This window comes from Petaurus breviceps, unplaced genomic scaffold, assembly GCF_028583685.1.
Source record: "Petaurus breviceps papuanus isolate PSGF00001 unplaced genomic scaffold, PetGlider_PUasm1.0 558, whole genome shotgun sequence".
Taxonomy (NCBI): Eukaryota; Metazoa; Chordata; class Mammalia; order Diprotodontia; family Petauridae; genus Petaurus; species Petaurus breviceps.
In genome coordinates, this window is record NW_027186376.1 from 2,564,207 (window position 1) to 2,578,085 (window position 13,879).

General features: G+C 56.2%; 1 protein-coding gene across 1 annotated transcript in view; it reads right to left on the reverse strand.

The window, feature by feature from the left end:
- TTLL12 (tubulin tyrosine ligase like 12) overlaps positions 1-13,879 on the reverse strand; it is a 28,853-nt gene that overhangs the window by 1,654 nt on the left and 13,320 nt on the right. Inside the window, exons 5-12 of the mRNA XM_069102902.1 lie at positions 13,709-13,785; positions 5,809-5,925; positions 5,072-5,266; positions 3,338-3,449; positions 2,225-2,376; positions 1,690-1,771; positions 996-1,064; positions 433-577 (exon numbers count right to left, since the gene is read on the reverse strand). Of these exons, the coding sequence (XP_068959003.1) occupies positions 433-577; positions 996-1,064; positions 1,690-1,771; positions 2,225-2,376; positions 3,338-3,449; positions 5,072-5,266; positions 5,809-5,925; positions 13,709-13,785 (949 nt within the window). The remainder of the gene's footprint in view (positions 1-432; positions 578-995; positions 1,065-1,689; positions 1,772-2,224; positions 2,377-3,337; positions 3,450-5,071; positions 5,267-5,808; positions 5,926-13,708; positions 13,786-13,879) is intronic.

Consider the following 13,879-nt stretch of genomic DNA (forward strand, 5'->3'; position numbering starts at 1 on the left):
GTCAGTGAGAGGCCCCTTCCCCCTCCCATGACCTAGGGTCCTTTAAGAGAAGACAAGGGCCTTAGTGCCCTTTGCCCTCCCGTCCCCGGGCCCTAGGGCCCTGCTGGGAGGAGGGTCGCAGCGAGGGAGCACGGCGGGACCTCGGGGGCACCGCTCTGGCGCTGCTCCAGCTGGCCCGCCTTCTCCAGGGCCAGGACGGAAGTCTCGGCTCCCAGGGCTCTTACCATGAGCAGAGCTCGGGGCTAGGTCTAGTGGCCCCGACCCCAGAGTGCGGAGATGATGCCAACACGAGAAAGCACAACAGAACTACACAGAAGTCCTTGAGGGGCCTCTGAAAACCAGGGGCTACGTGCGGCCCAAAGGTCGTGGGTCGGGAGGGAAAGGCCAGCCCGGCTCAGGAGAGGGGGAGAGGCGGGGGGAGGGCTCTCTTACTGTGAGGAGGAGGAGAGCAGTCCCACTTCAGCATGAGGTCGATGGCGTACACGGCCCTTGACGAAGGGTAGTCACAGACTCCCAGGGGCGGGGGCTTGGCCGTAGCAGCCTGGAACAGCTCGGCGAAGGCCTTGAAGATGTCGGCCTGAGAAGGGAAGGACGAGGGTGAGGCAGCCTGCCCCACGTGCTCAGTGGGGAGCCTGGCCTGGGGGCTTCTCCAGAGACTGTGGCGCTCCACTTGCTCTGCAGGGCCCCGGGAGGCCCAGAGGACAGGACATCCAGGAGAGGGCCCACACAGAACGTCCAGGCTACTGACGCTCGGCCTGGAACCCAGCCCGGGGCTGCTTCCTCAGGACCGAGGCGAATGCCTGCACGCAGGGCCCCGTGTCAAGGCCTGGCCTGATGTGCGGGAGAGGCCAGGGCAAGACGACGAGGCGGGGCTGAGGCCAGAGGCCAGAGGCCAGCCCTCCACCTCTCACTGAGCCTCAGTTTCCTCATCAACAGAATGGGGGTGACGAGGCACAGGACGCCCTGTGTCCGTGTCCACCCCGTGGCTCACCTACCTGCACGCTCTGCCACGGGTGTTCTGGGTACTGCTTTTCAAACAGGGGAATGAATTCATCATAGTGAACCTGAAACATAACCAGTCTGTAAGAGCCGGCGCTGAGGCTGGTCCTGGGCCTGAGGAGGCAGGGCACGCCCCCGCCCCCCACGGGGTTACACCTCCCGGGGCTTGGGGAGGGAGCGCCTGTGACCGCTCTGATTCTACGGTCCTGCCCAGGCTCTCGGGGGAGCTGGGTCTGCCCTCCTCACGGCCAGTCGGTTAACAAGCCCTGCGGCGTCTACCACGGCTCCCTGCCCACCCGTGCCACACGCACCCATGCCCTGCAGCTGTTGCTCGCGACCCACCGAGTCAAGGTGACAATCTCCACCCGCATTTCTAGGCTCCCTGTGCCCTGGCACCAGGCTCTCCTGTCCTGGCCGGCTGCCACATTCACTCCGTATCTCCCCACCCCCACGCATCCAGGATGTGCCATATGCCCTGACTGGCACACAGCTGCCGTCCCTCCTCCAGCTGGTGAATTCTCCCCACGCCTCAAAGCCTCCCTGGCACCTCTCCGGAGGCTGCCCTCCGGCCTAGGCATCACGGCAGGGCCCCTGTGTCAGCACCCAGCAGCCCTATGTGGAGCTGGCCCGCCTCCTCCCGCCTCCTCCGGCCTCGCGCCCTCCCGCCAGGGGCCCTCCCTCGCTGCTCACCTGCTCCAGCGGCACGGCGGGGTCATAGTTCATCACGGTAAAGTGTTTCTCATAATCATCCAAATCATTGAGAGCGAAAGCCCTGGGACAGCCGCGGACAAGGAGGGGGAGGGGAGTAAGAGTGGGGCCCTGCAGGCCTCCAACGGGCTCCGGGGGAGGGCGTGGGGCCGCTCCGCCAGAAGCACCTGGGCCTGTCTCTGGTGCCCTGTCCTTTGCTGCCCTCGCTACCTAAGAAAAGGTGCTTACTTTTTCTTTCTTTTGTATTTTGATAAAACACCGAAGAACCGGAACTCTTAAACTTTATCTTGGGAAAAGGCAGAACGGGTTTGTGTGGCGGGGAAACTCTTACTGGGTTCAACACAGTCAGAAACCACCTCTCTGGTACACTTGTTTTCAGTTTTCGTTTCGACAGACAAGCCCTCTAATTGAAGCTATTAGAATAAAATCTCTGAACTATGTAAAAACAAGAAAGGCCGTGCCCGGCCCCCCAGGCTCTCCCCTCCGTCCCTGTCCCTGTCCCTGTCCCTGGGATTACCGATTGGAGAATCGCAACCAGAATACATCGTAGACATAGAGTCTCAGGGGCCTGACGGAGCGCAGCAGCACAACATAGCGGATGTCAAACTTGACCATCCCCACGTCTTCTCGGCGGAATAAGACTGGGCTCTCTATGTACTTGGAGACCACCTGCGGAGAGGAGGGACCAAATGGGAACGGACGACCGATATTCCTGACACGCAGGCCCCAGACGTACAAGGCCTGGCTGGGACTGCTCAGGGCGCCTTGCTTGGTTCCAAAGAACTCTGGCACGCACACATGGGCTCAACTCACTAGCACCAGGAAAAAACTATTTTAAAAAACCACTACAGAAAAGAAAAAAGTACCCTCCCTCACAGCGCAGTGGCCAGAGCACTGGGCTTATTATACGAGGAGGCCTGGACTTGAACATCAGCTCCGACATGAGCTGCATGATCACAGACGCCCCTGCCTCCTTGCCTGATGCACGGGGCCCATGGGGCCGCATGGCCGAGTCACGGGCTTCGTGGATTTAGAGCCAGACGCGCCTCAGAGGTCATCTGGTCCAACCTCCTCGTTTTACAGAAAAGGGAACTGAGGCCACTTGCCTCACAGAGGACTGCCGGGCAGACCACGCTTTGGTGCAAAGAAGCAAGAGGCAGCGTCGTAAATGCATGGCCGGCCTCACCTCGCCGTGGTCACAATAATCACCTCCGCTTCAGTTCTGAAAATCTTCTTTTCAATCATGATGTGCACACCAGCTGCTCTAACCAGTGAGGCTGACGAGGTCAGACAGACCCATCTTCACTGCACACGCTCGGGACTGAAGGAATTACCAGGGTCACACGCCTTCCACCTGGCAGAGCTGGGCTTTCCCGAGGCCCCTGGCCCGGCCCAGACCAGGCTGCGTTCTCCTCTCCCAGGAAAGGCAGGGGCCATGAGCAGGCCTGGGCAGGGGAGAGAGCCTCCAGGGCTGGCAAGGCTGGAGGTGATGGGGAGGGGTGCAGTGACCCTAAAGGCCACCTTAATGTTCTGAAATGTCTAGAACACGACTTTCCCTTCAGTTTTACAGCTTAAACCCATGCACTGGGTGCTGAGGTGGGCGCAGACGTCTGGCCAGTCTGGGACTCACCTTTGGGGCACTCTCCCGGAGGCGGATGATGTTATGGAGGCTGTTGGTGACATGAGTGTCCAGGCTTCGAGCCAGGTTCCACGGCTTGCATATCCAATGATTGTCTTCTCCCCTGTGACAACAGGCAATCTTGGTGAGATAGTGTGGCATCTGCCCCAAATGACCCCCAGCGTGACCCCGGGCTTCACTGTAATGAAGCCTGACTTATGGGCAGAGCCAGGGATTCGCAGCTGGTCCGATGATGGATGGAGATTTTGATAACATCTTGGGTTCAAATGTGGTAGAAGAAAACTGCCAAGAAGGACCAGCATCTGAGCGCTGGCCTAAAGGCACGTGCGAGCCTCCTTTACAGCTTTGCTGACCTCCAAAGCAGGTACTCCCATCATTAGGAAGACCTTTCTGAACTGATGTTAGGCTAACTGGCCAAGCAGAGCCAGTTAGCAAATAACAAACAGCCTTTCTGGTGCGTACAGGCAGCTCTCTGGCTCTTGTGGCCCTGAGTCTTGTCAAGGCTTTAAAGCACCTGGCTTTAGCTGCTGGCTGCTGCACGTGGGGCGGCCACCTCTGGACACACTTGTCACAGGCTGATCAGGACAGTCCCTTTTCTGATCAGTGTGTCAGGCCAATTCCCAGACTCACAGCAAGCCTGCAACTCTCCATCAATGCCAGGCTCTCTTCACATGACGCTTAAGCTTCACCCCCCACGAAGGAAGAGCCTGTGGTCTGCTCGGCCCCAAAGGGCAGACCAAGCAGTAGCTGATGGGCATTCTGGGGAAGCAGGGGAAGTGGATACATGGCCATGCCCAGAGGATCTGCCTTTGGAGTTTTCTCTCTTGCAGACGCCTTCTTCAGGGGGAAATCCTGCCTGACTAATCGCAGCCGGCTGTGCCAGCTGACTTTCTGTACATGTATGTGCACACACACACACACAGAGCTCTTGGGGTCTTTGGGGTGAAGGGAATAAGCCTCTCTTAGGCCTCCACTCTGTGCCGGCACTGTGCTGAGTGTTGTCCAAATAACTAACTCACTAGGTCCTGACCTAGGAAGGAGGTGCCATCATGAGCTCCATTTCACAGCTGAGGTAGACAGAAGTGAAGTGACAGCCAGTAAGTGCCTGAGGCTGGATCTGAACTCAAGACTTCCTGCCTGCAGGCCAACTCTATCCGGGTGAGAAGCAATGTGGACAGGGCTTCGGACTTGCTGCCTACCAGCTCTGAGAGCTCCTCTCCTTCTCACCTGTAGAATGGGGTAATGGGGTCACCCCACCTCCACGTTCTAGGGAATGGAGAAGCCTTCGCTAGGCACGCTGGCCCCAGAGTGGGGCGAGTCTCCTTGCTCATCTCTCTGGGGCTTAGCGTCTCCCATGATAAAACAGGCAGTGAGAAGACAATGAGCTCTGAGAGCAGAGCACCAAGGCCAGGAAGGAAGGTCGCCACCAGTCCCTTGCCTCTCTTAAGGGCCTGGGGGCTTGCCAAGTGCGTCCTCACAAAGGCCTGTGAATTGGGGCCACCCAGCAGCTCCAACGCCCGGAGAAAGCTTCCCACGTGTTGTGGGCAGGCGGGAGTCTCCTCCCTTTACAGATGAGGAAACTGAGGAATGGGAGATAAATGTGACTTGCCCAGATCCAAGGCTCCTAAGGAGCAGAGCCTCGGTTTGTGGCCAGGGGTGCCCCACCTGCAGGGTGTGGGGGCCTGGACGGCACAGTGAGGGGCAGGAAGCCCTTGGTCGTGTTACCTCCTTTCTCGCTGCTGGAAGTAGCTGATGAACTGGGGCAGCTCCGTGCGGAGGTTGAAGGTCCGGGGCAGCCAGCGCGGCCCCTCAGGGCCCCCCGCGCGCCTGGAGATGGAGGCGAGGCAGTCCTTCACTGTCAGGAGGCTCTCGCAAGGAAACTGGTTGAGCATCACGTGAGGCCTTTCTTCACTGAGTCTCCTGCAAGTCCAGTAAAAACTCAGTCACACGAGTCATCTGCACACCCACCCGCCATTTGGCCTTTACAATGCCCCGTCCAGCCCAAAGCCCTGCTGGACAGTGAGGCACAGAGCAGGGACCCGCAGCCGGGCCTGTGACAGCCAGCTTCATGTAGTCTGTGATAAGGGGAGCCCTGGAGAGACAGCAGCCCTCAGACAAGACTAAGCTTCCGCTGCACACAAGGCACGGCAAACGTGGGGAGTTCAGAGAGACACAGAAGGCTTGTGTGAATGGATGCAGAACAGAGGAGCGGAGCCAGGAAGTCCCACCCAACTAGAACAACACACCAGGAAACAACGTCTTCCATCCAGAGAAGGGACGGTTTACTGCGTTCTCCTTCTCCTAGGAAGGAGTTGGGGCCACGGGAGCGCAACAAGGCTGACCACAGATGGCCATTTGGTCATGACCAGGAGGGGCCCCTGGGGTGGCAGGACAGACGGAGGAAAACACTGGTACAAAGCACAGGTGAGAGCCCGGGGAGGGAGCCGCGGGGCTGCCCTTACCTGTAGTCTTTGAAATGCGAGAAGTTGTACAGGATGTCGGCCTCAGCCTCCAAGGTGGTGAACTGAAACCGGGGGTGCCTGAGGTTGTTGAGTACCTGCTGGAGATCGGTGTAAACCCTAGAAGGGAACAAAAGGCTGAGCACATGGAACCCCCTCCCACCAGAAAGCATTCGGGCCCTGAGGAGCCTCTTCTAGGTCCTGCCCCCAAGCCTCTCAGCTGGATCAGAGCCGCAGACCCTCAGCAGCAGTGGGACCGGGGGCAAGGCACTCCCTTGCTTCCTCCTCCGTATGTAATGAGGGGCTTCTACTCAGCAGCTTCTGAGGCCTGAATCTATGGTCTACGGCCTCCTTCAGTCAGCCTCTGCCCTGCACAATCCCACCATGACCATGCTCTCCATGTGGCCTAACCACCCCTCTTCTTCCCAGAATGGGGCACAATGCTCCAGGTGGGGCCGGACCGGGGCAGAAGAGAGCAGGACTCTGGTCCTCCATGGTCCCAAAATAGCCATGTTTCTCTTGGCTCTGGGGCAGGGCTGGGGAACCCATGGCCTCAAGGACATGAGCCTCCTTCTAGGTCCTCAACTGTGGCCCTTTGATTGAACCCAAACTTCCCTGAGCAAATCCCCTTAATAATAAGTGCTCTATAAAACTTGGGCTCAGGCTACAGGCCGCAGGCACCCAAGGACCTAGAAGGCCACGTGTGGCCTCCAGGCGGCAGGCTCTCCACCCCTGCCTGGAGAGATCTTGTAGTTATGTATGCACCAGGTGTCTGGGCTGTCTTGGTATCCCTAGTGCTCAGCACAGAATCTGTGTTTACAGTGAGGGCCCAGTTGGTCTGGGCTGCCTGCCTGTCTGTCCTGTGCTGGTAAAGCTGATCTCTCTGTGCTCAGACTAAGACTTCCCGCTCATCTCAAGTCCACTGCCTATTTCTAGGTCCGGTCCAACCCTTGGATGGCCACTTCTTGGAACCTGTCATTCAGCGGCTCAGCCATCCCCCAAAGCCTTGGGCTGTTTGCAAACGGGCTGAATGTGACATCCATTCCTTAACCAAACTAGGGATAAAAAACGAAGGTTCAGCAGCCCAGGGCCCAGCCCAGACCCCCAAGGGACCTCCCTCTTCGAGGGCGACTCCTGGTGTCTGGTCAAACAACTACTTTCTAAGCGAGTTCACTGTCACCGTCCTGCCCACAAGGATGGGCAGGAAAAGCTTCCTCAAAAGCATTATTAACAGCATCCTGCTCATTCAATCCCTCAAACATCAGTGAAGCAGGATGCAGTGCTGAGGGCCCAGACAAAAAAAGCCGTCCTGTCCCAGGAAAGAGCAGCTACTCTGAGGACGCAGAGCTCTCCCAGGGGGCTCGGAAGGGACTGAAATCAGGGGTGGAGACACTCAGGCTGAGCCGCGCTCTCTTGTGAGACAGGTCTGTGCAGCAGTGCCAGTGCTGTGTCTGGACAAGGCCAGGAAGGTGAGGATGAGGGGAAGGCTTCCTAAGTAAGTCACCCCAGTGCTCTGCAGAGGGCCAGGGTAGGGCTGAGTCAGCAGCGTCACCTGAGAAGGGAGGAGAGTGGCCTCCCTAAAATGGGACCAGACCGATGGGAACCACTGCACCCTGGGAAATTCTAACACCTAGAGGAGAAGGAAGTCTACTGCAATGACAGCTGAGAGTTGAGGGGCAGTGATCTGTGTAAAACAGAGAAGGGAAGCAGCATTTCTCTGTCCACAGAAGAGACAGTCTCTGAACACCCAGCTTTCCCATCGCTAAAAAGGGGTATTTGTCTTGGCTGGATCCACCAGTGCCCTGGGCACCTTACCCAGCCTCAGTCTTCTCATCTGTTAACTAAAGAGCCCAAGCCCAGGTTTCCACAAGGACGTTGTGAACTTCAGTGAGGTAACATGTGTAAAACGGTTAGTCAACTGTCAAGGACCCCCACGTGAGGACAGGGGCATGACTCTAGGGGTCAACTCCACTCTTCTCCCACGTCAGCAGCCAACCGTGTGACCCCGGGGTCACCTCACCACGGCCTGGGACAGCTATAACCTCCTCGCTCCCAGGACACCCACAACAGCAGGTGAAATCCTGCCCCACAGTCACCTAGCAGCTGCTTCACATGGCAGGGAGAGGACCCTGCCCCCAAATCACATAGCTGCTGTCTCATGCACCCCCTGGGCAGCAGGACAGGAGGAGGAAGGATCAGTCTGCACTGAAGACCTCTCCCCATCCAGCCTTGTTTTTGTCAAGGGCACCATTCTCCTAGACGGTAACTCCCTTGGTGCGCCGCCAACAGCGTGTGACTCCTCCTTGCATAACGTCTCGGGTGTGTTCCTTCTCTCTGCTCCACCCGCCTGTATCACTGGGATGATCTTCTTAGGCATCTCCATCCCCAGTCCCTCCCACCTCCAATGCATCCCTAAGGGAGGCCCCCTAAAGCACAATCTGACTTACTCCCCTATTCAACAAACTGTAGTGGCCTCTTAGTGACTGGGATTAAATCTATCATCTCTCTCATTCTTTAAAATGTCTAAGCTTTACAATGCACATAATTATTAGCAGAGCAGTACACATATTTTAAAGTACGAAAGTCATATGCAGGGGGATGCACGAACAGATATTTTTTAACTGATAGCAGTTCATGATCAAAAAGTTTGCAGACCGTGGTTACAGACAATGAATTAGTTTTTGTAGGCAACACAAGCTCCCTCATCGGACTGTCCAACCCCCTCTACTGCAGGCACAAAAACCCTTGATTTAGCTTTCCCAGACACCCTGATACTACGACTCAAGAAAACAGGATGTAGGAGATGCTAGAGAGGCAGTCTCTCCATGAACTGATGCAAAGTGAAGGCAGCAGAACCAGACATCAGACACAGTAACAGCAACACTGAACTGGGAGCAACTCGCACAACTCCGAGAAGTCATGACGAAAGCCCCGTCCGCCCCGCCTCCAGAGGGATCTGAAGGTGACTTCAGTGCACTCTGACATTTTTATTCTTCTGGGTTTCTTTGGTCTGTACTTTCCTGTACCACATGGCTAATGGAGAGACGTTCTGCATGACTGCACATGTATAATCTCTAACACACTGTCCACCTTCTCCAGGGGGAGAATTTGGAACTCAATATTTTAATAAATTATATCATCTTAATAACAAATGCATGTTTAATTTTGTTTGAGTTGGCTTACTTCTAGAAAGGACCTCGGAAATCCGGAGCCCAACGTTCCGTTCTCTGTGAAGCTTGCAGAAGCAGGGGCTTGCCTAAGGTCACACAGAGCAGGAGAATGAGGCCTCAAGCACAGCCATCACCTCTGCGGCGTCCCAAACCCCCTTGACAGGAAGGCTTCCTCACCGCCGGATCACATCAAGTTTCTGACCCTGGAAGGTCAGAGGACCAGCCCCTGGCCAGCAGTCACGAGTCCTGGTCTGACCCAGAGGCTGCATGCACTTCCTCCAAGAACGAGTGCTTATTTCTAGAGGCTGGGTTTTCAGAGCTCTCTCTGCTCACGGGCCAGGCAAGCATTCTCTCTTTTCCACCTAAGCTGGTGAAGCCTCACTGAGACCCCTGGCCCCACAGGCGCTAAGCGGCACAAGCCAAGGCCCCCATGGCTGGGTCTGGTGCTTTCTGTACATGTGCGCTTTGCTGGGGCCCCAGGATGCAGGCCTTTTGTTGTCTGGCCAGCCAGGACTCTGAAGCTTGCTCCCCATGGTACCGGAGGCAGACTGTGGGCAGGGATGGTCTTGGGTTTCTGTGAACATCCCTTGAGGAGCCTGGCACAGTGCTTTGGTTTTCCTTTCAAATAAGGTCCCATGACTCTGGGTACTCTTTGTTTTATGGATCCAGGGCTAAAATAGAAAAGGCAACAGCCTGGACTCCAGAAACCAGCGCTCTGGTGTGAATTCGAACAGTTAAGTGCGATAAGGTTGGTTAACATCTCCAGGGCTGATTCCACACCTAGAAGTGAGGGATGGTGCCATGCTGGGAGAGGCTGGCATTTTCAGGGGAGCGATTGATGCCTGCCTGCCTGGAAGTGACTCAGCCAGGGCCCAGGTGCCCATGGTGCCAAAGCAGCAGTCGATGTCATCGGCTCCAGTCTGTGGCCTAATTCACTGACATTCCCAAAAGGTGGCTTCTGCCTCAATGTGCATACCTCCAGTGACAGGAAGTTTCCTACCCACAAGGCCTCCCTGTACTAAGCCTGGGTTGGTCTCCCTCTGACTTCTCTGATCCAACCCCGTTCTGACCAAGTTGACTCCTTTCCTCACATACCAACCCCTCTGGTATTTGAAGAGAACTGGGTGTCGGGTCTCTCTGTCAAGCTGGCTCCTCCTTTACTTTCTTTAATGCTTCAAAAAATCTGTATGACTCTCCTTGGTGACACATCTCGGCTTAGGGAGTCTCCTCTCTGTGAGAGACCTGACGGCTGAGAGCCCGTGCACAGCCTCTCCAACCGCAGCCAGCTTGGGCGGTGCACGTCAGCACACGGTGCCCCCGGGCACAGCAGCAGGGCCACGACTCAAAGCTTTTCCACCTTGTCTGGACCTGTCAGGACTGGGACTTCGTGAACAGTTGTGAGAAACTGTGAGTCTCACTGTTATACCATAGCCAGAGAGATGCACACACAGAAGGTGACTTCAAAGTCGATGGAAAATGATATAAATATGTTACTTTTGTCTGACACAGCAGCCGAGTCCTTCAGACTAGTCACAAGCCCGCTGCCAGGTGAGCGTCAAGGGACAGAATCCAAACAGGGCATCCAACCCTCACCAGCTCATCACATAACAAGTATGTGCTGGCCTGGCTGCAAGACCAGGCCCAGCGGGGGGCTCTCAGGACTGTCCCACTGCAGCACCTTCTACCTTCCCTCCACCTGTTTCACTGGAGATATGGGAGAGGGTTTGCTGGCGGAGACGAGTGGCACAGAAGGCTGGAGGAGGGATGGGGAGGCTGGCAAAGCTTCAGCGGGCAGTGGGACAGCGTCCAGATGAGGCTGTGCAGCAGCGAGGGCCCACTTGGGGCTAGGGGACATACCCTGTGTTCAGCAGATGGGGGAGGCCCTGAGGATGAGGCTTGGTAGGGCCAGATCATGGCTACGTTAAAGGAAGCACAGCTGAGGTGAGCAGTCACTGAGGGGTTAGGATGGGCAAGGAAGGAGAGAGCTAGCAGAGGGCTGATGGCCTGGAGGTCACAGTGAGGATGGAGAACAGGGCCTGGGGCTGGAAGGCAAAGGGACAGGGGGAGTAGCAGCAGATCGTGAGCAGAGGAGGGGGGTCTTAAAGCTCCTGAATGTGGGTCTGGAGGAGCAGATCATGGGGAGTGATCAGCCTGAGGACCTGGGCAGCTGGGGCATCTGAGAGAGCATCAACATGTACGCTGACGTCCCCCAGTATGAACGCAGGGGCAAAGGGGCAGAGAAGCATGTTGAGTCATGACAGGGCAGCTGCCAGAATCTGCAGTGGGTGGTAGACAGGGACTGAGGGAATGTCGGGGACAAGTGACAGTGGCAGAAGAAGAGGTAGGAGTGGCAGGATTCCCACACCCCTGCCTCGACCAGCAAGCTGGGAGGGGGAGACGACGTGGAGTGCAGCTAGAGCGAGGAAGGGAGGCGGGAGAGGCTGCGTCACCAGAAGACGGAGGAGGAGGAGGATTGAGTGGAGATGAAAGAAGCTGGCTCCCTGTGAAGCAAGCATTCCAGAGAGGACCTAGTGTGCCTCCATTTCCCCACTTGGAACAGCACTAACCTCGCAGGGTTGTTGTGAGGATAAAATAAGACAAAACCTGTAAAACGCTCTGCAAACCTAAGCTGCTTTATAAATGGTAGCTCCTGCTATTATTACAAGGCATGGACAGCTTTAGAGTGGGGCGTTAGGTGCGCGATGGGAGAACGAGGGGGGCCGGTAGGGTTTCAGAGTCTGAGATGAGGCGGGAGTTGGTCATTACAGACCCCTAGGAGGTTTGGCCTCAGAGCGGAGTCCCCTCTTAGGGATTAGGCAGGCGAGGGGACCAGGGCGGGCAGCTGACAGAATGCCACTTCTTCCCTTCCCTGGAAGGCAGGAGACCAAGGAATGTTGTGGCCTTCTGTGTCAGGATGCTGGACAACAGCCACACAGGCTGCAATCAGCATCATTACGGCTGTGTAAGTAGCCACGGCAACAAAACTATGGGGGCCCCAACAGCGGGCCTAAAAGAAAGTTGGTTTCCACCATGTGGGGTGATGCCAAGAAAACACCAAGGAGTGGAGCCTTGAGTGCAAATCCTCTCTCCTCCAGTCTTTTTCCCCCAATTCTGACTTTCCACCTGGGCCAGCTGGGTGTACCCTCTCATAGATACCTTCCCAGGTCCAACCAAGACCACTCCTTCAGTCCCAAACAGTTGGCTCAGTTCCCCACGCTGGAGAGCTTGGCCTGCTTTCTGCCAGGCCTTGGTTTGGGCCTGCTCAGAGCTTCCCAAACAGCCCTTCCCAACATGCAGAACCTAAAAAGCTCGCCAGTTCCCAGTCCTTGGACTTCCTACCATCAGCTTCCCCAGTCTCATTAACAGCAGAAAATCAGAGGATTACCCCTCAATTTTGTTTCAATTCAGGAGAACCGTTCCCCAAACACAGCTAGGCACATAAAGCAAACCAGGCTGGGCCTCGAGTTTGATGACAATTAACCCCCCAGCTATTACTCTGAAGCTGAATGCTAAAAAAACAGAACCAGCCAACACCAAATGGGCCCTTTACTGTGCACTAACAGCTCCTGGACGAGGATCCTGAGAAACCCCCTTCTGCTGGCATGTTAGCAGGCCTCGAGCAGCGGGCGATGCCCGGCAGCAGTGCTGCTGCAGTATCTGGGCAAGGCGTGGGCAGCTGGGCCCAACGGCTGCTGAGGGCCCCCCCCCGGAACCTGGCAGGTCTCACTGTGTAACCTGCAAAGCCGACTCCAAGCATCCTGGGTGTGTGAAGCTCCACAGTCTGGAGGCAGGCTCCTCCAACAGAATGCTTCCTTGGCACTCCCAGCAATGCCACCTTCGCAGAGACAGACGCAGAAGCCAAACCTCCTTTCCCAGATCTGCCACTGAAGGTGGGGACCCCGCGTAGCCCCCATCACACCGCAAGCTCTGGTGCCGTTCTCAGTGTCGCCAGCACTGAGCACTGCCCCTGGCCTGACTCATGGATCTCAGTGACCTTTGCTTAGGCCAGTTTCTCCATCAGTAAAAAGGAATGAGGTGCTGGGGTCTCGCCCCAGGTCACATACACAGATGGTGGCAGTTAGAGCCACCATTCCAGCCTGATCAAACAGGCCAGGGCTGATGCTCACCCCCCCGACACCATGCAATTTCAGTGAATCAGAGTCATAAAGGAGGCAGGCTTCATTCTGGGAGTACCCACCCAGGGAGCATTTCAACCTCTGCCCTGGTAACGCCTTGTAACAGTGCAAACATCCTAGATGGGAATCTCTGTTCCCGGGCAAAGGCACTGGTGAAACACTCGCACAATTCCCTGTCCCTGAGCCCATCTATGAAGGTGGCTACTTCCCACCTGGCATCCAAGAACTCTGTTAAAAAAGATCCAGGTAACACTATCTCAACAGAACCGGATTCCTTTGCATCCTATGTTATGCATTCAGAAACACGGCTGAGAAAGGTCCACGGCCCAAGCTGGTCCAGAAGCCCCAGAACAAATGAGTCCACAGAGGAAGGCTCTCCCCCCACCCCAGGGCAGCATGACTTCAGGGTATAGACCGGTCACTACAGCCCACTCAACCCCTGGACCCTCCTCCTGCGGCCTCTGGCCCAAACCTCCCTGCTGCCACCCCTGGGTGATGAGAAAGGGGTAAACTGATTAGGAAAAGGGTCTTTCAGGGTCAGGAGAGAACAAGGGAGAGAAACACTTTCCTGTGCAATCTGAGGGGGACAAGACGTACCTGAATACGTGACTTTTGGGATAAGCTGGTGGACTTATTCCAACAGGAAGCTTCTCCTTGTTTTCCTCTAAAATGGCCTGGGAGGAAACAGAACACAGGAGCTCTCAGGAGAACAATGCATGAGACCTTTTGGTGTCATTTCTCAGGGTTCTCAAAATTAACAGGGTGTGT